The 24000-nt window shown below is 35.1% G+C and overlaps 1 protein-coding gene across 3 annotated transcripts in view; it reads left to right on the plus strand.

Moving 5' to 3' along the window:
* The window catches only part of LOC143243923 (protein O-mannosyl-transferase Tmtc3-like), a 217728-nt gene that overhangs the window by 82670 nt on the left and 111058 nt on the right, over nucleotides 1-24000 (plus strand). The window contains exon 1 of one of the 3 annotated variants that reach the window (XM_076487719.1): nucleotides 3737-3853. The exons of the other annotated variants lie outside the window; for them this stretch is intronic. Within the exon in view, the coding sequence (XP_076343834.1) occupies nucleotides 3740-3853 (114 nt within the window). The 5' untranslated portion in view covers nucleotides 3737-3739. Of the gene's footprint in view, nucleotides 1-3736; nucleotides 3854-24000 lie in introns of those variants that run through there. 3 annotated transcript variants of the gene reach the window in all.

Raw genomic sequence — 24000 nt, forward strand, 5'->3', positions numbered from 1 at the left:
AGGAGACAGAAAAACTTTCGGACGAACATCACGGTTCACAATATATCAGGTCATCACATAAGTAATGTCCGAAAATTTAATACAGAAAGTGCATTATCATTTCTGTCTTTGTAGACGGCTTTAAACGTGTATAAAAATGTTCAGATAAATAAAAGAAACTAACCAAACTCCAGTTTTTCAGATCATTAATCAAATAAACTCTTATGAAGATGTTTTTGTCTGATGACCACATTAAGCATATGGTGCTTTTGAGTTTCAAAAAAGGCAAAAATGAAGCAGAAGCTACACAAAACATTCAAAGTGTTTATGGTGCGGAGTCTCCCAAAGAAAGAAAATATTGAAGGTGGTTTCAAAAGTTCAGATCAGGTGACTACAGCTTAAGTGATTCGCTACTTTCAGGTGGTCTTGTTGAGTTTAATGATGACTTGCTGCACTTGATAAAGATTGTGCTGCAACAGTTGAAGAACTAGCACAGAAGCTTTATTCAACAGTCTGGCACGGTAATCACTGGGACAAATTTGGTCTATCATAGATTTTTCAGGACATTCATTACTGATTTTTCTGAATTTTGTCTGATGTATTGATCAGTCTTACAATGTTGTAGGTATTTTTCTTAATCAAGGTGATTTAATCATCATGTGTAAAATGGCATCAAATTCGTTGAAGCTGCAGACGGATGGTGGAGTGAAAATAATTTATGTCGAGTTTTATACATTTATTCGGGTTGCTTTGGCTTTTTTTTTAATTATATCATTTTATCGATGGGTTGTCTGTGCTCTGCTCACCACGTGTGTCGATTTTTTTTTTCAAAATCGGTAGTTTGTTTACAAAGCTACTCAATAGGCTACTTGTGCTGTGCCTATCATTAACAGGTATCAAAACTGATTTTGTAGCCTTCAGTCTTACCGCTGATTCACGGAGGTATATGAGAGAGAGGTAGATGGATCGCACATGCTCCAGTTAGTGAAAAAGTGGTTCTGTTGTTTTAATATAATATGTTACTGGAGGAAGCAATTAAATTACAAACGAAACTAGTGTAGAAGGAACACAAATTGGAGATTCCGCTTTTGTGTTATTTATTTTCATGGGCTATATATAGTCGTCTTTTAGTGGTGTTTGAAATTTTTTTCTCCCTTCAGTGTCTCTATTCGTAGAGATAATTTCAAAGAAATAATCAAGACTTCGGTAAAACTTGGTGTATTTGATAACACAATATTTCAGATGAACATTTCTTAAAGTCGTAACAATGTCACGTGTACGTACGTGTGCCAGAAAAAATGAAATACCTTTCTATTGTTCCTGCCGTATTGCACTGAATTTTAGGTATGAAAGATGATCATAACACAACATATTTCATTCCACCTAGACCTGGCATGATTTGGTAGTTAGAGCGTTTGACTCGCAATCCTCGGATCACTGGTTTGAATTTCCTCTCCACGGAACATGTTCGCCATCTAAGCCGCGGGGGCCTTGTAATGTTACGATAAATCCCACTATTTTTTGGTATAAGAGTAACCAGTGAGCGGTGTTGATTGTAGTTGCCTTCCTTGTAGTCTACCACTGCTAAATTATAAATGGATAGTACAGATAGCCCTTGTGTAACTTTTCGCGAAATTCTAAACTGTTCCACCTCTTTAACATGTTTATGATGTTTCCTAATTTAGCATTAATTTTAACTTCAGAATGTCTTGTAACCTAATATGCTGGTTGTCTTTCCAGTTTATAAAAGGTACATTTAGTGAGAAAAATGCTTAGATGATATTGGCTCAAAACACACATACAGAGACATATTCATTACGAATTTAGGCATATTTATAGCATTTCACGTTGATTAATGCGACTCTATACATTTTATAGAATAGATAGCGGTTTAACTGAAACTACCGGGCTTTTTTCAGACAGGCTTTGTAGTTTTTAAACGATAGTTAAAGGAAATCGACTTTCGTGCCGAACTATGAAAGAGATTGAACGTGCTTGTTAAACTCCTTAGTAATATATATCTCCGTCATTCTTCTTACGTGTCAGTATGTTATTAAGAGATTCTTTGTCTTGTCAAAAGCGGCATTTGTTATAGATATAAAACATTACTTAAAACAGTAAAGAACAATAGCTGTTTATTTACTGTCATTCCTCCCCACTCCTCCCCCACGATGGCTCATCGTGAAGTCTGAGGACATGTAACTGAACTCTTAAAACTTTCGATACTACGGTGTGTAGAGCACATTGTGTACCTTTGAGCTTAACAAAAACAAACAACTTTGTTTATGATTTTTACCCAGAGTTAAACTGTTTAAAACTTTTAAATTTGATTCAGATAATACGTTCTGTACGGTAAAGCACCGACTAGATTATTCTCAGTTCTAGCCCTAATTGATTACAGAACTCAAACTACGTCACCTATTGGTGGTCTTGCCTGACCGAATAGTGTGATTGGAGCGACACTATTATTAAAGTGAACATGTCCCCAAAATATTTTGTTACGGCAACGGGACACAAACTTAATATCCTCGGGTACATCGCTCCAATACACTAATTGCTAAAACTCGTCTGTCACCTTTCTTCATTTTTTATGCAACTTTTATTTACTTAATTTGTTGACAAAAGTTCCTTACAGCGAAGATTTGTGTTAAAATCGATGAAGCCTAAATAGCTTTGAAATTACGGCGAATTTGAAACGTGATTTTCCATGGGATTATGTGTGTTAATAAAGCTAAGAAATTTTCAATCACGACTCGAGTCTACGGACATGGATTTGTATTAGAATGAAGGTAACCTTTCTAGAAATATGTACACATTAATCCCACTAGACTGGTCCTTCAAGTTCCTGAAACTTGTTTTTTCTTTTTTCTTTTTGAATTTTCGCTCAAAGCTACACGAGGGCTATCTGTGCTAGCCATTCCTAATTCAGCAGTGTAAGACTAGAGGGAAGGCAGCTAGTCATCACCACCCACCGCCAACTCTTGGGCTACATTTTACCAACTAATAGTGGTATTGACCGTCACATTATAACGCCCCCACGGGTGAATAGGGCGAGCATGTTTTGTGTGACGGTGGTTCGAACCTAATAACAACCCTTCGGTGGATCAGCAAGTACGTTAAGGGGCTTATAATGTTCAAATCGGGGATTAGAATCCCTGCGACGAACAGAGTGCAAACGACCTAATGTGTGTCTTTGCTCTAAAAATCCAATTCCACTGAACTACACAAATCACGATCGCTCTCAGTGAATTTTAATGTATTGTTTTTCTGGTGACTGTAGGCTTCACTAGTTAAAAAAAGGAACATTGTAATGTGAAAATGGTAATTATAAAGAACTAATATAACGCACGCACCAGTACGAAAGCACTTAGTATGAATAAGATACCTTGATTGTTTTTTGTGTGCCAGGAATGATATACGATCGTATTTGAAGTTTGTACTTTCATATAAAAAGGCACTTGACACGGTGTGTATATATATATATACATTAATTGCTAATACTGTTAGGACTAAAAATAACAATGGAGAAAAACACCATTGAACATGTTTTTTTTCACTACTTTTTATCTTCTCTCTTTTTTGTTTTATATTCCTATGAAATATGTTTACTGTATACACTGCACATTGTGGATCAGTGACAAAATGAAATCAATGTTAACATTTTTTCTTCTTTAATGCAATGTCTTTGGTTCTTTTTCCAGACACAGACTTTAACCCCATCAATTAGAAAACCAACAGTGACAGAATCGATAAGTTTCAAATGCAAGTAGCAATGAATCACACAAACTTCACGTGTGGTCTGTCTGTTGTGATCTTCAGAGCTCGCGAAGTGCATGCACAGACGCTAGCAGAAACCTACAATCGCTGTAATTATGTATGTGTCAACTGTGTGTATGTTGTGTCTCTTTGTATTTGTTGTTGGTAAGTGTTACATAGACCGAATCGTTGAACGCAAAAAATTACACCGCTGTTCGTCCTAAACAAATGAAAATGATGAAGTTTTTTTTTATCACGATAATTATTTAATCATTAGCTATATGCATTCTTTGAATGAATGTTGTAATGGGTTATTGAGCAGTATATTAGATATATTATAACAACCCCTTAAAGGTAATTTTCATTATTATTATCTCTATTAATGTCTTCAGTAAGATAAACCGACAATCATTATCTTCTATGTCCCTGTTTAAAATTATCCTTGAAAACGTTTCACGTGGATCGCAGAAAGGCATCAGGTATGTGTAGTGGTTAGTAAAAATGCTAACTTGTGAAACTGAAGACAAACAACCAGTGTTTAATGTTGAGGCTTGGTAAATAATTGCAGGTGGATACGATGACTGCTAACCAACTGGAGAGGTCTATCTCAAGACTAGGGTGCGTTATAAGGGTGGTAGTTAGTTCTGTTATTCGGTTTAAAGCTGAACTGTGCGGTGTAGTGCCGAGTGTTGCTGGTCGGAGTACACAGTCAGGTTCGGTTATAGCTCAACCTTATAGGAGTTTCAGAAGTTATACCTTAAACCTGTACAGGTCTCAGAAGCTATACCTTAACCCTACTCGGAAATTATACTTTTATAGGGTTTCAGAAGTTATACCCTAACCCTACATGGTAAACGAAACATAACTAATAGTTCTAAACTTTTTCATGGTGAACGAAATATAACTCATTAATCCAAAACTGTTTCATGTTAAACGAAATATAACAATAATTCTAAACGGTTTCATAGTAAACGAAATATAACCCTTTAGTGAGTTCTGAAATACACGATTACTCATTAGTTGCACAGTTTCTTGAAATGGATATGATTCAGCTTAAATGTTAACCTCTGTAGCCTTTTAACTGTGAGTTTGTTTTGTTTTTTTATAAAATCACGATATGCATTTCTAACTTAAAATCTTCGCTGACGTTTTATGTCCTCCGGTGGAAGAGCGACAAATTGACGGACTTACAACGCCCAAATCCGGAATTCGATGCCCTATGGTGGATGCAACAAATAGACCGATGTGACTTTACTCTAAAACAGAGATGCTTACCTACCTTGAGTGTCTAGCAGTTCGTAATTGATAGATTTTGCTAGCGTAGTGGTTTAATTTATTTTTCTGTAAGTATTTTAAGTTAAATATAAAAACGCTCGTGTATTTTCAGTATCTTATGGGAAGTTATATTTTAAAATGTAATTAATTATGATGAAATATTTTGCTTTTTAAGGTTTAACTTGATCATATTTATTTATTTGTTGTTGTTTAGTGGTGTTTTTTGTTTTTTTTTCATTTTCAGCTACGACATAGTGATAGTGACTCATAGAATGGTTCTGGGTTTATTTGTTGTTGTTTTTTGTTTTTGTTCAAGTACAAACTTTTAACTCGTAGCTCCATTTCTTAACTGTTTTAAGATGTAATTACAGACGCAGCTATTGAAAATTCCTTCTTGTTACAAATTCAGAATTATTTTGATAGTACGATAAGGTACAATTGGAAATTTGTCTTTCTAAGCACTGATTAGATTATAGTTAGAATAAGATGTTATGGGTATTGACAATAGCTTCTAAGAGGTTAGGCTTGACCTAATGATTAATGTGTCGGGATACGGGTCGATGCCAAATAAACTGTTGTGACAGTGGGTGCTTCTGTATAAACTGTTGTGACCTCATTATTCAAAAATATAAATAGTGATGATGTACGAATTGCATTTATTATAGGAAAGCATTTCTGTAAATTATCATTAAACTAAATCATTTTTTTTGGTTGCCAAGGCCAACGTACATGACAAACGCTCTTGGTTTGCCTAATATATAAGAAAGTGGATGTTTCTTTGTCTGAGTCTTAAGCTAAAGTTCCCTAGTGTCTGCGGACATAGAAACCTGATTTCGATAGCCGTAGTGGTCGGAAGACAGATTGCTCATTGTGTAACTTTATTCTTAACGATCAACAAACAAACTTAATTCAGAATTGATAGTTGATTGTATCAAAGCTTGTGCATTAGGGTAAGGCTAGACTATTCATTTAAAATGTTTCCTATCAAAAGGTCAACGTGGTTAGTTATACCACAGATATTTCTTAACACATAGAAAAACATACTGAACTTTTTATAACAAGAATTGACGTTAATAGTTTTATGAAAGGAATGATGAGTGTGAAGACAGTTGGTCTTTTTCTTTTTGTTCAGTTTAATCACGGGGGGGAGGGGTAAGAACTGCGTCGCGTGAGCTTAACCAGTCTAAAATGAGGTAAAAATAAGGTTTAGATATTAATGCTAAAAGGTTTACATATTAATGATATCGTCTCATAGTCGGGAATCTCAGCTTTAGTATGTGTTTATGTGTTTTTTTGTTGCGAACATTCAAATATTCGTACAAAAAATATCTGTAATTTATGGTTTAGTGAACAGAAAACAAATGTTTGCTTGTTGCCATCTATATCTGTATAGAAATAACAGTTTCTACCTGCAATCCAAAATAATAAATAATTAAAGAAACCTAACAATCTAATGTGGTATTTACTGATTGCCAGAATCCCCGTATTTTATATCTTAAAGGGTCACTTTCATAATTACAATGATAAGTCATGCCTTACACGGAGGTCCAGATAGTTTCAAGTGCCCTGCTTTATACAAAAGAAATAATCCCATGTTGTGGAAAGTTGACGCATTTGTGTATATTGTGTTAATAGTATTGTTTGTTTTTTGGAATTTCGCACAAAGCTACTCGAGGGCTATCTGTGCTAGACGTCCCTAATTTAGCAGTGTAAGACTAGAGGGAAGGCAGCTAGTCATCACCACCCACCGCCAACTCTTGGGCTTCTCTTTTACTAACGAATAGTGGGATTGACCGTAACATTATACGCCCCACGGCTGAGAGGGCGAGCATGTTTAGCGCGACGCGGCCGCGAACCCGCGACCCTCGGATCACGAGTCGCACGCCTTACGCGCTTGGCCATGCCAGGCCATGTGTGTTAATAGTAATGTGTCGTGCTTCATGTAGAGGTACAAATAATTCCAACGTCTAGAAAGGTGGATTATTTAAAAATTGTCTGTCTGTGATGCCGCCATTAGTAAAAATGTCTTCGATATCGATATTTGTAAATGTGTGAAAATGACATGTTTTATGCATTCAGGTTTTAAAAAATTTGAATTATAGAATACTGAAACTTCATACGTTATTTTGGTGTCCTAGAACTGGGTTCATTCATTAACAGGTAATACATTAAAAAAGACAAGAACTAGGTTAATCTCATTAATAGATAATACACTAAAAAATCTTAGAAAAAGATTCATTTCCTTATCAGGTACTACATCAAAACACCCAAGGACTTGGTACATCTCCTTATCAGTTACTACATCAAAACACCCAAGGACTTGGTACATCTCCTTATCAAGTACAACATCAAAACACCCAAGGACTTGGTACATCTCCTTATCAATACTACATCAAAACACCCAAGGACTTGGTACATCTCTTTATCAGGTACTACATCAAAACACCCAAGGACTTGGTACATCTCTTTATCAGGTACTACATCAAAACACCCAAGGACTTGGTACATCTCCTTATCAGGTACTACATCAAAACACCCAAGGACTTGGTAGATCTCCTTATCAGGTACTGCATTAAAATACCCAAGAACTAGGTTCATCTATCTCTTTATCAGGACCTTCGTTAAATCACCTAAGAACTAGGTTCATCTTCATAGTAGATATTACACTGTGCACTCCAATAACTGGACTTATGTCACTAATAAACAATGCACTATCTACCCCAAGAACTGGGATCGTCTCGTTAATTAAGTATTGCTCCTGCGAAATGCGAATTGAAGAAGCTGTTGTAATACGTTTTCTTATATTTACGTATTAAAGTTCACGAGGTCAAACCGCGTCGTTTATAAATCACATGTTTAATTTATTCCCCTGTTTTCCTACTTAGGAGCTCTTCCCTTGTACTGTTATAATTAATATTTTCAATTGCGATTTGATTTATGTTTGAGTGCAATCCAGGAGGAGGGGAAGTTTTTATTACAGTAATCAAGAAATGAGATATGTTTTGGTAACAGATGATTAACAAACGATTAGGCCCGGCATGGCCAGGAGGATAAGGCACTCAACTCGTAATCTGAGAGTCACGGGTTCGAATCCCCGTCGCTCCAAATATGGTTGCCCTTTCAGCAGTGCGGTTAATCCCACTATTCGTTAATAAGTGAGTAGCCCAAGAGTTGGCGGTGGGTGGTGATGACTTAGCGGCCTTCCCTCTAGTCTTACATTGCTAAATTAATGACGGCTAGCGCAGATAGCTCTTGTGTAACTTTATGCGAAATTCAAAACAAATCAAAACCAAAAGATTATATCTTCTATTCATGTAAAAATACAAACATAAGTCAGAACATTTTCAGTAATTCATGCGTGACACAGTTTTGTTCCAAAATATGTGCCCCCCCTTCTAGTGGTACAGTGGTATATCTGCGGACTTGCACCGTTAGAAACCAAGTTTTGATACCCGTCGTGGACAGAGTACGGATAGCCCATTTTGTAGTTTTGTGCTTACACTTCAAAGAAAAATAAAATATGTAACGTGCAATCATCTTGACTGTATTCTTTTCAAAATATAGAAAATATATTTCTTTATTTTGGAAAATATTCTAAAACTTAGTTAAAACTTTCTGCATTTAGTTAGACATTTTACGAAAGCAGGATGTAGTAGTCTTTGAAGAGCGCTAATCCATCTCTCAGGCTGAGAATATGGGTCAGGTGTCGTGCAATGGTGTCTGCTTGTGGAAGAACCAATACTCTGGATAAATCGTTAAGTCTTTTACCATGACATCTGGCATGCTGGACACATGCAGAAGTAGACACACAGGAAAGACTGCTTTCCTTCCTCTGATAATGAGATTAGTGTGACAAGGCCGTCTCGGGAATATAGGTAGAACTTTAACTAGACTGTAAATCCCTAGCAAATCCAACACTTCAGCTCAATACCCCCTTGGTTGGATCTCAGTAAAGTTGCGCATTTCACAGTTGCTACTTGGAAAGTATAGAATCCGAACATTTATGAACAATACTTGAAACATTATTCATGGTGATGGATTTTTTATTTCATTATATAATGCTTTCTTTGTTTCAAAATCGTATCCTTTCTTCTTGTTTCTGTCCAATTTGTTATAATCAAATCTTACTTCAATTTTCTTCGAACGCCCTTTCATTACTGTACTTAATTAACTTGCTTAGGATTACCACAACTGTCCTTTATTCTAAATAAATGAAATTATAAAACGGTAACAAAGGAAGAAAAAAACAAGAAGACAAAAAAGACAAAATACAAGTTTATTTGACGTTTTTTAGGTACAACGTACGAGTGAATGTTATAGAATTACATTTGAAAATATAACGGTGTGAAAATGAAACAATGAGAAATAAGGTGAAACACCATTGTTGAATAAACGGAGTGAAAAATTAGCATATACGTTTTATTACCAGAAGTCACTTGATTCACTTACCCCCCCCCCCCCCAATCCCAGTTTTCGCTTTCTCCATGAAACAATGAGAGGAAATGTTGTAAGACTTGTCTCGCTTATTTTGAAAAGGTTGTGGTCGTTTATAAGTGTATCGAATTTGGAATTAATCTAATTATTATATTAATAATCTGTATTTTACATAGGTTAAACTGTAATCTTCTAGAAGCCTGAGAAACACGTGGTATGTATGGTAAAGAGCCGCTTTTGGTGTCTTTGATAAAGTTTAAATTATCTAGGGCATTACATTGATAATGTTTGTAACTGTTGTATCTTTGGACGGTAGGTTTAGGAAGTTTTTTGTTTCGAATAAAACAAGATTTTGTTAGATTTTTGAATGTAGAACGTGTCGAGAATATTAATTAGTTATAGCATTAGAAATTAAAGTTTTTTTTAGAAATGTTTATCTTTTGGTGGTTGGGATGAACGAAGTTATAAGGTACGTGACTATTGATGTATATAGTCTTACAATAAACACTCCTGGAGAAGATATAACCCGATCTATGTAAAATAACGTAAATTTTATAAAATAGTGTTTTTCTACAAACATTTAATTCGTTATTAGTCGAAAACCCGTAAATACGTAATCAACGTAGATAGCTGATGTATACGAGGAACAACGTAGTGTCGTTCAATAGAAAATACAAATAAATTATAAAGCACGGGGTCAAATTTGTTTGGTTTGGTTTTGAATTTTGCGCAAAGCTACACGAGAGCTGTCTGCTCTAGCCATCTATGAATTAATAGTGAAAGAGTGTAGTGAAGGCAGCTAGCTAGTCATCACCACCTACCATCAAATCTTTGACTACTCTTTCGCCAATGAATAGTCGGATAGAACGTCACATAATGATATCCCGCAACTGAAAGAGAGAGCACATTTGATGGGATGGGGATTCGAACCCGCGACCCTGAAATTGCGAGTCGAGCGCAAAAACCGCCCGTCAATGTCGGGCCAGGGTAAATTGGCTACCCATTGTTATGCTGTATATAGCGTTGTTGAACCAAAAATTGGTTACTTTTGTAGCAGACTTAAATGTTGAGCAAGGATAGGACAAGACAGGAAAGTTCTGGAAGAATGATCATTTTGAATTTTAAGAAAGGTAGTAATGTCATAACCGAACTATTTGTTTGACTATTTGGATACAATGTTGAAGTTTCTAGATAAATATTTTGATGGTTCGTTTTCTGATGGGACATCTGTAAGTCGATTCCACTCGGTGCAAACAGCAGATAGCCAGCTATGCTTTTGCGATAAGAAAAATACTTATGCACACCCATACACGTCTGTATATATGATGAAGTAGAAGTTACACACGGGTAAAACATCAAATCAGAAAATTGCTAGCTATAATTTCAGGCATTATAAAATAACCATATAATTGAGGAGTTTTGACATCGTTAGATCTTTGAGACATGCATAATTCAGGAGAAAAGTGATTGTTTTTATTTGTTGTGTTCACAATAATCAAATCTGTTCAGTTGTTTTTCTCTGAAATGGTTGTGATCCCTGGGAGTAGGTAGAAATCTGGACTTTTTATTCAAACTAGTTTTGTTTTTATCATCTTTGTTTTCATCATCATTAGATATTCATTTTTGTGCATGATTTTTACTCGATCATTTTAAGATAATACTAGAATTTTGGATTTTAATCACTTTAAAGCCTGCAATTGAAGTTGATTTAGGTTAGCGTGAACACACGTTTTAACAAAAAGAAGAGAGACAACTGAAGAAATCGTGCAAAAAGCTGAATAAAGTTGTCTGTTTTTTTGGGGAAGGGGTCAGGCAACTTTATATATGAAGAAGTCATTATTACAGGGAAGTATTCGTTGCGATCATTTGCTCAAACTGATTAGAGTTCTTTTGACGAATTCCAGTTTTGATGAATGTTTAAGGTAATTCTGAGGTAAGGTTTTATATGTCTTTCATAATATGAAGCGAATGGTTTGTTTAGGCATATAGAAATTAAAGCATTTTTTTCTAGAAGACTGTTTTGACAAATAGAAATGGGTACTGAAGATATTTTTGTGTCTTTTTAACAGAGATTCGCAATGAGGGTAAAGGTAATTTTTTAACTTGAGTTTATCAAGCTTTTGATTATGGTAACGGTAAATTATTGACGCAACAGAATCAATACTTTTGATTATAGTAACGTTTTTTGTTTTGTTTTTTAATTTCATTTCGAGTTCACATTTCAAACGTTCAATACTGACGTTTTGGTAGTTTCTTAATACATGTTAGATATATGATCCATTGGATGGAAATGATACTTGCGGACAAAGAGGGCATAATAAAGAAACAGGAAAATGGTGTCAGGTTTAAAGTATAGTACTGACATAGTTCACTTGAGAATAGCGTTAGGCTTATTGAAAGTTGTGACATAGGTCACTAGAAAATAGCATTAGGCCTAAAGTAAACTGACAATGCAGCTCACAGAAGAAAACGGTAACCATACACGACAAAACAAATATATATGTGTATGTGTGTGTGTTCCAAGACAAGGAGGGTTAATGAAAAAAACGAGAAAATAATGTTAGGCCTAAAATTTAAAAAAAAATGTCGCAGTTCACTGTTAAACTACAAAAAACAACAACAACTAAGTGATAATCCTTTCTGTGAGCGGTATTTGCCTTCATTCGGATAAGAGATTGTGTTAAAACATATTTGTTCAAGCCAATAACATGTTTTAGAAGAATTTCACTTGATTATTTTGTAACGTATTTTGCCAGAATGTGAAATAACAGCTGTGAAGTTGTGCACCGTTATCCAAACTTGTAAACAATTAAGTCGAAAGAACTACAGATTTTGCCATTTCATAACTAGTTAATATAAGTCCGAGTTAATCAACTTTGGAAATTTATAATTGGAGCGATAGATTGAGGTAGGTAACTTAGGATTGTGGGATACTACATTACTGGTATGTTTTTGTTGTTTATTTCTGACATAGTACAGACACTACGATTATTCTCGCTTATCTTTTCCTCTTGTATAGATTTGTTTCCTACCTGATTCAACATCTAGCTGAAGCTAATAACGTGTTTGCTTAATTTTCCTTAGCTGTCCATGATAAGTCTGCTGTGAATTTCAAATACTTATAACTTTATATTTGATATCGGCGGACGTGAATACCATACGTGATTATGAAAGAACATGCATAACTGAAATGTTCTACTGGTTTGACAGAGTAGAGCAACGTCAGCAGAATCGAAGACAAAATGTTTTACTGGTTTGACAGAGAAGAGCAACGTCAGCAGAATTGAAGACAAAATGTTCTACTGGTTTGACAGAGAAGAGCAACGTCAGCAGAATTGAAGACAAAATGTTCTACTGGTTTGAGAGAGTAGAGCAACGTCAGCGGAATTAAAGACAAAATGTTTTACTGGTCTGACAGAGTAGAGCAACGTCAGCAGAATTGAAGACAAAATGTTCTACTGGTTTGAGAGAGTAGAGCAACGTCAGCGGAATTAAAGACAAAATGTTTTACTGGTCTGACAGAGTAGAGCAACGTCAGCAGAATTGAAGACAAAATGTTCTACTGGTTTGAGAGAGTAGAGCAACGTCAGCAGAATTAAAGACAAAATGTTCTACTGCTCTGACAGAGTAGAGCAGCGTCAGCAGAACTGAAGACAAAATGTTCTACTGCTCTGACAGAGTAGAGCAACGTCAGCAGAATTGAAGACAAAATGTTCTGCTGCTCTGACAGAGTAGAGGAACGTCAGCAGAATTGAAGACAAAATGTTTTACTGGTCTGACAGAGTAGAGCAACGTCAGTAGAACTGAAGGCTAAAAAACTGATTGTGATTGTTGAGGAAGATTTAAAGATGATATTTTGAGGATTTGAAATGGAAGTAAATGAATGAAATGTTTATGGAAATAAAACTAACCATTGGAGCTGTCCAATAGCTTAAAAGATAAATAGTGCAAGTTAAATATATGTGATACTTATCGATTATTTCTTCCTATTCTTCTCAGTGGCACAGCGATATGTTTGCTGACTTACAAAGCAAGAAACTTTGTTTCGATATCCGTTGTGGGCAGATAGCCCATTGTGCAGCTATCTTAAACTGAAAAAACAAAAACTTTATTTTCTGAATAGTACTTGCCGATATGAATTTGTTTCATTAAAATTACTTTTACATAGTACTGTTATAACTCTCGTGTTTGTAACGTGAACTAGGCGTGGCCTAGTAATTAATGTGAAGGGCTGCGAATCAGAAGTCATGTTGGAACAACAGTAAACAAAGTGTTGTTGGTATCTTAGACTGGCAGACTCACGTTGAAACAACAGTGCAGATTTGATGTGGGTGTTTCTTTTTTAAAGTCGGTAATAGCTACTGAAAGGTGTTTCAAAAAAAAAGAAGAAGAATGACCTTTAATATAAACTTAAAAATAAATTTAAAAATTTTTACCCTCACCGTTTCTACAGTAACCGTTACACGCACACGAAAACCCTACACCTGAAAGATTGACTTTTCTTCGGCTGTACTTGTTTACTATGAATATTTGGACCAGTCTTTTTATGACAGTTTGTAACTCACTTTTCTGTGATATGGTATAAAGTAAACTCACCAATTAACACCTGATTAGTGTATTAGGTTAATATCGATTTGGCTTAGTTTTTTCTCTCTTTGTCTCTCTTGGTTGGTTTTATTTTTAGGTTATTTTATGTGTGTGGTGAGGGTGGGGGAGTTTAACAAATGAAATTCATCCAGAGTTCACAGATAAAGCCTAGATGCTAATCTCAAGATCATGCTGTAAAAATGGCGCATTTTCTGATTTATTATTTGTAACTAACTCCATGTTTTTCTTTTCCTGCGTTAACATTTTAAAACTGGTGTCATGGAGCTTTATTTTGAATCGACAGATGCAATCAATAAGGTCTAAATGGCGTGGTCTTTTCACTTCGAAATTAAGTAACGTTTTACAACATCAGCTGTCCTAGTCTTTTGTTTTTCCAGACCATGTTTTCCATCCTACCCCAGTGACTCTTAAGGAAGTCTCTAAAGTTCGAAGTTTGATCCCTACAATAGAGAAAGCACAGATAGCTTACTGTTTTGCTGTGTGATTAGCAACATATAATTTTGTCCATGTTTTTATAAACAAGAGGAAATAGACTTGATGAAAATGTCGGAGATAAAAGTCATTTATTTCATATATTTACATTTAGGAACAGAAAAAGTTTTATGAAATTCGGCCTTTCTACAAATTTTAACCTATCTTGGAAAGTTATTTTACGTGATATACCAACATTATGATTAAGCTTAACCAATGTTACTCCTAAGATTGGCATAGTGAATAAGCTGGTGATACCTTAAAAAAGAAAAAGTCATGCGTGGTTGAAGTTAGATATTTGAGAAACTTTGGAATAGTTTAGCGTTTGGCAATAATCGTCAAATTGTTTGTTTGTTTGTATTTTTTAATTCCGCGCGAAGCTACACGAGGGCTATCTGCGCTAGCCATCCCTAATTTAGCAATGTAAGACAAGAGGGAAGGCAGCTAGTCATCACTACCCACCACCAACTCTTGGGCTACTCTTTTACCCAAGAATAGTGGGATTTATCGTAACATTATAATGCCCCCACGACTGAAAGGGCGAGAATGTTTGGCATGACGGGGATTCGAACCCGCGACCCTCGGATTACGAGTCGAACGCCTTAACCCACCTGGCCATGCCGGGCCTTTAATCGTCAGATACAGTACAAAATACTTAAATAATAACTATGCTTTCTGACCTAAAGTCATTTAGACATAACATACTCGCTGATTAGGGCGAAGAATAATTACAGTCCTTAAGAAGTTTCCAAATGAATCTCATAAAATGAACATAAATTATTTCTCACGGATTAAACAAAGTATATTTTTCTCTGTCATCATAACATTAAATGCTTTACCTCGCCCCATTCTTTTAATGGACAAATTTAATCCACTGTTCCTCTCTATATGTTTTTCCCAACAATCCAAAATGATGATCATAAATTACTGAACTCGAAAGGTGTTCCTTTTAAATCTTCCAAAGGATTTTCGAATGTTCAGATGACAGTAAATTTGCAATAGAATCAGAAACCAATCTTAATTCTATGGATGATATCATTGTTTGTTTAATAGTTTGTGTACTTAAGCACTTTATACTAATGCCACTATTAATGTGACTGTTAATCACATATCTAAAGTTTCATAAATTTTTATTTCCCCATTTGAAAACTATGAAGTTTTATATGACAAGAGGATAACATTATATGTTGCATTGACATTAATGCTAATTTTTGGTGTTCCTTTAAAATCTCGGAATCTATTATGCGTATAATTTGAATTCATTATATCTATTCTAAACTTTTTCCCTTTCCATTGTGGTTTATCGGCAATCTTCAGGGCTTATAACGCTAAAAATCGCGACTCGGTCCCCACGACAGACAGTGCATATAAACCATTGTGCAACTTTGTGCTAAAACAAATAAAATGTTTTCATTGAATTATTTAACGTTAAAAATGTTATGTTTTTAACATGCCAAACGGCCTGTTAAAACTGTTTGATCTCAACATTACTAAGAATTATTCTAGTCCATAGAAAATATTCAGTAGACAAACATTAGGATTTATATTAATCTGTAGAAAATGTACATTAGATAAAGGTTATTGTAATTCATTTTAATCCGTGAGAAGAGTCCAGTAATGTTACGATTTATTCTAATGCATAGAAAGTACTCAATAGAGAAATATTATTATATTCATCCTAATTCGTCAAAAGTTTACTTTAAATGAAGATTACCGTTATTTATGCTTATCTCTACAAAGTGTTCGAGGACGAAATATTGTGACTTACTCTTATTCCTACAAAGTGTTCGTTAAGTAAAGATTATTATGGTTTGTATAGCAATAAGGATTAAACTATGTAGTTAGGTACCGTACGTTATCGTTTTAACGCTTCTAGAATCCATCATTCCTAAGAATGCCATTATTTTTTAAAGAAACAATAATAAAATTTCGTTTATTTTTGGAAATTATCATTTTTGAAAACATTTATTATTAGAAACAATTATTTTAAAATACGTTTATGTTGTAGAAATTGATTTTTAACAATGCGTTTATTTTTTAGAATCAATCATTTTAAAAATGCTTATTTTTTAAATAGTAATTTTAAACAAATTGTTTATTTTGCTAAACACTCCTGAATTTGTTTTAACACGTAAGCTATGCATTTCAAATAATAAAGTGAGCTGTATAAAAGAAGATTTGCAATCCCATGCTGTCGAAGATTCTCAGTTTAGCACCGTATAATCATGATCATTCCTTTCCTTCTGTCCCCCAGTGGTTCAGCGGTATGTCTGCGGACTTACAACGCGAAAAACCGTGTTTCGATACCCGTGGTGGGCAGAGCACAGATAGCCCATTGTGTAGCTTTGTGCTTAATTCAAAATAACAACAAACAACAACAATCCCTTCCTCCTGATATTTTAACCTCTGTAGCCATCCAGCTGTCATTGAACTTGTTGATATAAAGTCGACTAGAAAGGTCAAGTAATGGAGAATTATTAAAAGAACAAATGTAAATTGTGTATCACTGGTCACCACTGTTTGTTTGTAGATTTGTTAGTTTTTGCGCAGCCCCACTCCCCAGCGGTACAGAGGTATGTCTGCACAATTACAACACTAGAAACGGGTTTCGATACCCGTGCTGGACAGTGCACAGACAGCCCATTGTGTGGCTTCGTAGTTCAAACCAAACAAACTAACAAAAACATTTCTCGTAAAGCTGCAGGAAGACTATCTGCGCAATTCGTTCACATCTTTGAAATAATAAATTAAAGTTGGAATGCAGCTAGTGAACACCACCCACTGCCCGCTCTTAGCTGGAATGCAGCTAGTGAACACCACCCACTGCCCGCTCTTAGCTGGAATGCAACTAGTGAACACCACCCACTGCCCGTTCTTAGCTGGAATGCAACTAGTGAACACCACCCACTACCCGCTCTTAGCTACAAAGACTGACCAAATATTGGGATTTGAGAAGCCTTCAGCTTCATAGCGTGGAGCATGAATTTTATTTCTCTCTCTTTTTTTTGCGATAATAGAACGCCAACAACAAAACCTCAGATCCGGCACGCCCACTACCGGTCAGCATTTACTGAAAATGTGGGATCTTAAGATAATGCTACTTTGCAAAATATTTATTGCCCAGTAATATTTTATTAATCATTATGTATGTTAATTCTGGCACGAGAAGAGTTAGGGTGGTTCCCGTATAATATATTCACATACTTCTATCAACACACAACAAATGTCTTTAATTGTTTATACAAAATCTCCGGTTCGTTGATTTTATAGGGGCAAAACAATATATGCTATAATGTTAAATGCAGACACTCGTATTAGTTTCGGAGTTCCCTAGCTTGATGATTCTGTCATCATGTTACTAAACTACTATCTCGTGAACAATTTATTAACAGTGAACGATCCATTAATGACTTTACAAACTCATTCGACAGTGCACTCAATGCAAACTCCATTAAAATAATCAATATCAGAAAAACATTGCAGTTACCTATCAATCAGTTCACGTATATTATTTTCGTATGACTTGAGACAAATAGCCAAAAAACGTTCCACGCTTTTCTACTGAAGATAGATTTATTTGTTCGTTGTGAACTGAGAAGTTTTTAGACCGTGTATTTCACTGCTCTTAAAGCTCTTTGAATGAAAGATGCGTTTTTTTTTTTAGGGAAGGGGATTTAAATGCCACTGTTTATGGCGTTATGCTTATAATGCTTATAATTCATATTATGTCTTCCAAACCACAAAAGTTGACGAAAAACTGTTACTATTTTAGGTGCTTAATAAACCAAATTTTCAAACTGGTGACCGAGATTATAATTAATCCAATCAAAAAGCTTCAGAACGAGATTATGATTCACCAGGCGTTTTCAAACTTTAATAACCCGAGGTCTCCGTTTAATATTTTTTTTGGCTGAACTTCTCAATGTTTTTTGTTTCTTTATTTTGATAAAAAAAAAGGATTCCGTGTACATGAAAAGCCGTATTTCAAAAAAAAATTCAAATACATTTAATTTTACGGAAACTATTTTTTAGTGTATGGATCACATTTTAAAATATTTATAAATGAAATTTCGACATTGCCGGGGATTTGCTGTTTGTGAAACACTGGTTTAATGTATATTTGGCCTGAATGTTGTTTAGTCTCCTATTGGTTGAGTTGTGCAGTAAAGTTCACACGAACGGCACGCGGAACAAGGACCTTTTTTTTTTCAACCGTCAAATTACCAATTTCTTAACACAGTGAAACGATAGTATTATCTTTGCGTTTTGGTGTGGTGAACGTCCGTTTATGTATTAAACTATTAACTATTAGCGACTTGTGAACCAACGTTTTGCTAATACAGAATATGTAGAAGTATTTTGTATGTCATTAAGATGCTGTAGAGTTTTCATTATCACAAGTCAGCTTGTGTATTTGGAAGAGCATGGTCGAAATGTTTTGTGTACACGTATAATGAATCATGAGAGGTGCATTCCACTAGGTTCTGAAAATGACACCAAAGGTCGCCACTATAGTAGCTCTTTAATATTGCACCGTCCATATATATTGGATATTGCATTACGTAAATTTTTTTATTTTTTGCCGTAAGTAAATCAAATGTTTTGAATTAGGCAAAATTAACAACGTTCAATACAGAAACACAATAGACGAAACAGTATAGGAAACGGACTGAGATCAAAAAGACAATCACGACGAAACGATAATTGTAACGTTAACAGTGACGCAGGTGTTTTTAACGAACAAGTTAACTTCGAGTGATTCTGCTTCACTTCGCTAAATCATACGGACAAAGGGTGTTTGGAAGTTACGTTACCAAAGCTGTTTACTTGTATTTCAGGGAAGTACTGGACACTTTATACAGTGGTAACTAGCAGTGTTTTAGGACCTTCTTAAAGAGGACGCCATGAAACTTTTTCTGGGGGCCGCAGAAGAATGGGCAAAAACAGAGATGCTGAATTAATTTTAATTATAAATAAACAATAAGCTTATAAACATGTGTTTAATTAATTAAATGATTTGTTACGGTTTGGTTGTTATCGATAACAAAGCTACACAATGGGCTATTAATGCTCTATCCGCCACAGCAATGTCAAGGAATAACTGTTAATACATCTGTTGACATTGTTTCCGAACAACAAGTGTATAGAAACTTGATTACATCAAATCAAACTTCTGCTTATTGCATTAAAACTGTAGCTCGAAAGTAATCATACTTTTATTTCAGGATTAAATTAATATATATATATTTATATATGCAAGTGTAATATCGCTGCTAATATTTTCGTTCGCTCACTTCAGGAAATAAAAACAAAACAAAAATAATTTCCTTTCAGAACAGGTGGCAGGTGTCGTTTCATAACGTAAATCATACACTGAGAAAACTTTTCCTTCTCAAGAACATAAAAAAGTCCCAAACACACACAATGTATTATATATATATTATAGAGAAGTCATTCTACTTTCTTATATAATACACACTGAATAAAATAGTTATAATATTGACCGAATATCCGATAGGAATCTTGAAATCGGTAGTTTTCCATCACTAAACGCATATTATTCTTGGAAGTTAGCATAGGATAACATACAACTGCGACCAGTTTTATTCAAGTCGTTTATGTTAAATACAATCTAGGAGTTTGGTCTTTACTACAGTTGATCTTTTTTCATGAGTGCGTATTCCAACAATTAAAATTTAAAATGCAAAATGAGCTATGAATTTTATCACATGCTAGATTATGAACTGGGAGATAGATGAGAATTCCATTATGCAGGCCCAACATACAAACTAACACATTCTTCCCTCAGTCTCGAAGCCGTTTCCTTTTATTCATCTGTTGTCCAATGCTTGCTGTAAGTAATCGCTATTACCCATTTTAAAAGAAAGTCGACATAATAGGAAACAGAATTTCCAGTGCACTAAAAATCTTACTATTTCTTTTTTGGTTGAATACTTTAAATATGCGATCGATTTCGTTTTGAGTTTTGAATTAATCCTGTCGGAGGAAATATGCGCGCACTGAGTATATTTACATTTCCTTTGAGTTTTATTTTAAGCCTAATAAATATTGATAATTGACTTACATGATAAGAACTTCGAATATTCCAATAAAAATGATTTTTATTTACGACGCACGTATAATGTTATGTATGTGATAGACTGTAATTTATTTTCATCAAATTTCACAGGATGGAAATATTTATACTCGTATGAAATTTCGTTGCTCAATTTGTCATGGCTTTGTTCATCCACAGCATACCACCAGACTATAAGCTCTTCAGTTACGAGGCAATAGCGCAGAGTAAAACTCCCATAAAATACCGAGCACCCACGTTTATGATCTAGTCCTTGTATTGTAGATATACCTGCAATTTTGAGTCCTGAAAATGTCACGCAGCGGGTTTCACCAGTTTATTAAGAACGACAAGCAGGCTCATATATGTTGTAGTAATAAGATAAAGTACACGCCCATATATATGTTCGTTTTTTTTAATTCTTCCAGTAAACATATATCCATAAATACATCTCTTCAGGCTTTATATCTTCGTTGTTATCGTAAAAACTAGTAAACTGACAGGTTAGGTTCTTGATTCAGCAGCGGACTGTTGAAACCTGCCAGTTAACAGCACGATTTTGTATCAAACATTCCTCTTGGACTAGGCAGTTTCCATGAAAACTGGCCCGGCATGGCTAAGTGGTTAAGGCACTCGACTCGTAATCCGAGGGTCACGGGTCCGAATCCCCGTCGCACCAACCATGCTCGCCCTTTCAGCCGTGGGGGGATTATAAGTGACGGTCAATCTCACTATTCGTTGATAAAAGAGTAGTCCAAGAGTTGGCGGTGGGTGGTGATGACTAGCTGCCTTCCCTCTAGTCTTACACTGCTAAATTAGGAACGGCTAGCACAAACAGCCCTCGTGTAGCTTTGCGCGAAATTTCTAATAAACCGAACCAATCCATGAAAAATGATTTAGTCAGAGGCAATGGTAGCAGTAAACCCTGAATCTTAATCGGCATTAAACATGGTGCAAGTTATGACATTCACACACAAAGACATATTTCAAGTTTTACAGATATATGTTTAAGTGGAAAACGTTTTTAAAAATTAAAATTGTGGATTATCGAGTTTGAGCTTCATCAAGTTAAGTAACAAGTTGTATCTACGGAACTTATAGGTGTTGGGCTAAATAATGGAAATGTGACCAGTTTTTACTCGAAGTTCTGGTGTTTCTAAAAGGACATGCGTAGCTATGTGGTATTTAACTATGCGCTGAATAAGCCTATGTTTCTGAATATGTATGTACTCGAATAGTATAGCGGTTTTGTTTGTTTTTATAGTATAGCGTCTGCGTTTTGTTTCTGTTTTTATTTTGCGCAAAGCTACACGAGGGCTATCTGCACTAGCCGTTCTTAATTCAGGAGTGTAAGACTAGAGGTAAGGCAGCTAGTCATCACCACCCACCGCCAGCGTTTGGACCACTTTTTCCAACAAAAAATAAGATTGACAGAACATTATAGCACCCCCAAGGCTGAAAGGACGAACATGTTTAGTGGGACAGAGATTCGAACCAGCGATTCTCAGATTGCGAGTCTAGCGCCCTAACCATCTAGTCATTTATGTAATGTCCTTTCTAAAGTACAGTGCTGGAAACTACAAGAGGAAGGAATTTTCCATTCCTCTATGTTGTTAAGAGTTAATAGATAACTATCACAAACCAACTTTTTTACATCTTTATTTTTTTCTATTTTTTAATATAAGCATCGCGTCTGAAACGAACCATTTAAATATCATTTACTTTGTTATCGAAACATTATGTTAAAAATATATTAGGGCTGGGTAGGCGTATATTGGTTATGGTTATCACAGATCAAAAAGTTTAAGGTTCGAACCCGCAATATGACTTCAAACACGTTTGAAGGGGTAGGCGTATATTGGTTATGGTTATCACAGATCAAAAAGTTTAAGGTTCGAACCCGCAATATGACTTCAAACACGTTTGAAGGGGTAGGCGTATATTGGTTATGGTTATCACAGATCAGAAAGTCTAAGGTTCGAACCCGCAATATGACTTCAAACACGTTTGACACTTTTGGCTACGAGCACATGTAGAAATTACAGTGAATACTGCTATTTGGTTAAGGATAACTGTACAGGTCAGCATTTCTAAACTAAAATCAGTCGTGCCTGAACCTCCCTAGTCTCTGACCTGGCCGTTTAGTTTACATATCACAAAAAAGTTGTGTTCAGGTTGAAAATATCAAGAAAAGGAAAAATGGCAAATATATATCTTTTTAAATATCTTGTTCTTCGAAATGTTTGCTATCATCATTTTCCGTCTCTAAGTAAGTAACTTAAAGGTATTAATAGATACATCTGTGTAGTTATAATTGCACCGTAGACTTACTGATGAATATGTATAACCTAGTGGCGTACTCGTTACTTTACAAGTGGAACCTCCAATAGTAACCATGTATTTCACGGCCACCTTGTAACCGTATATCGTATATACTTTACGATAACTCAAGCGCTTTTACCACAATACGATTTTGTTTATAGGTTTGATATGTTTCAATCCAAGTACTTAAATATTTAGAAACAAAGACAACCATATTTCAATTTTTCATAAGTCCATCTTATCATAGATTATATTGTTATAACGAAACGAACATTTTGATGAAACATTACTATTAATTATACTTGTCAAAAACATTTGTATTAAGCATTTCACATATACCTATACAGACACACGCACACATGTACAATATCACACATGTTGTCTACTATCATGTGTGCGTGTTAGAAAAGAGACAAAATTGCTTTTCTGCCCTACCCCCTCCCGATGGCTCATCGATAATTTTGAAAACTTATAACGCTAGAAATCAATTTTTTATCTCAATGTCAGACTGAGCACAGATAGCCCATTGCGTAACTTTGTGCTTAATAACAAATCGTAAAGCCATACTCTCTGAAAGTTAAATTACTCTATTGGATAATTATAGCACGGACACTAGAGAAAAACAACAACAACTAACTATTGAACGCTTATTTGTTCTTGATTCAACCAATAAAAAATTGTGAACGATTAAAGACCCATTCGTGTTGGTTCTAAATTGAAATGACAGATGAGAAAACAACAAATTTCCTGCTCCATGCGATTTTCAGCAATTTTGTTGGCTAGCTATGAGAGGTCATCTATCCTCTGTCCTTTCTTTAATTAAACTGTTTCTGTTAATGGCCACGTTTATTTATATGTTGGTCAGTTTTCTAGATATATATCTTTTCTTTCATCTACTAAAGGAACGACATGTATGTTCGCACAATCACGTGAGGTAATCAGGTTAGGTTACACTTTATCCACTGTACCTATCAACATTACGTTCCTTTCACAAACTTTCTAGATGTTAAAACTTACCCACTTTTGTTTGATTTCTAGTAGAATAAAAAAAGTTTGATACTTCCGTTAGCGCTATTTTT

Source organism: Tachypleus tridentatus, chromosome 2 (genome assembly GCF_004210375.1).
Source record: "Tachypleus tridentatus isolate NWPU-2018 chromosome 2, ASM421037v1, whole genome shotgun sequence".
Classification (NCBI taxonomy): domain Eukaryota; kingdom Metazoa; phylum Arthropoda; class Merostomata; order Xiphosura; family Limulidae; genus Tachypleus; species Tachypleus tridentatus.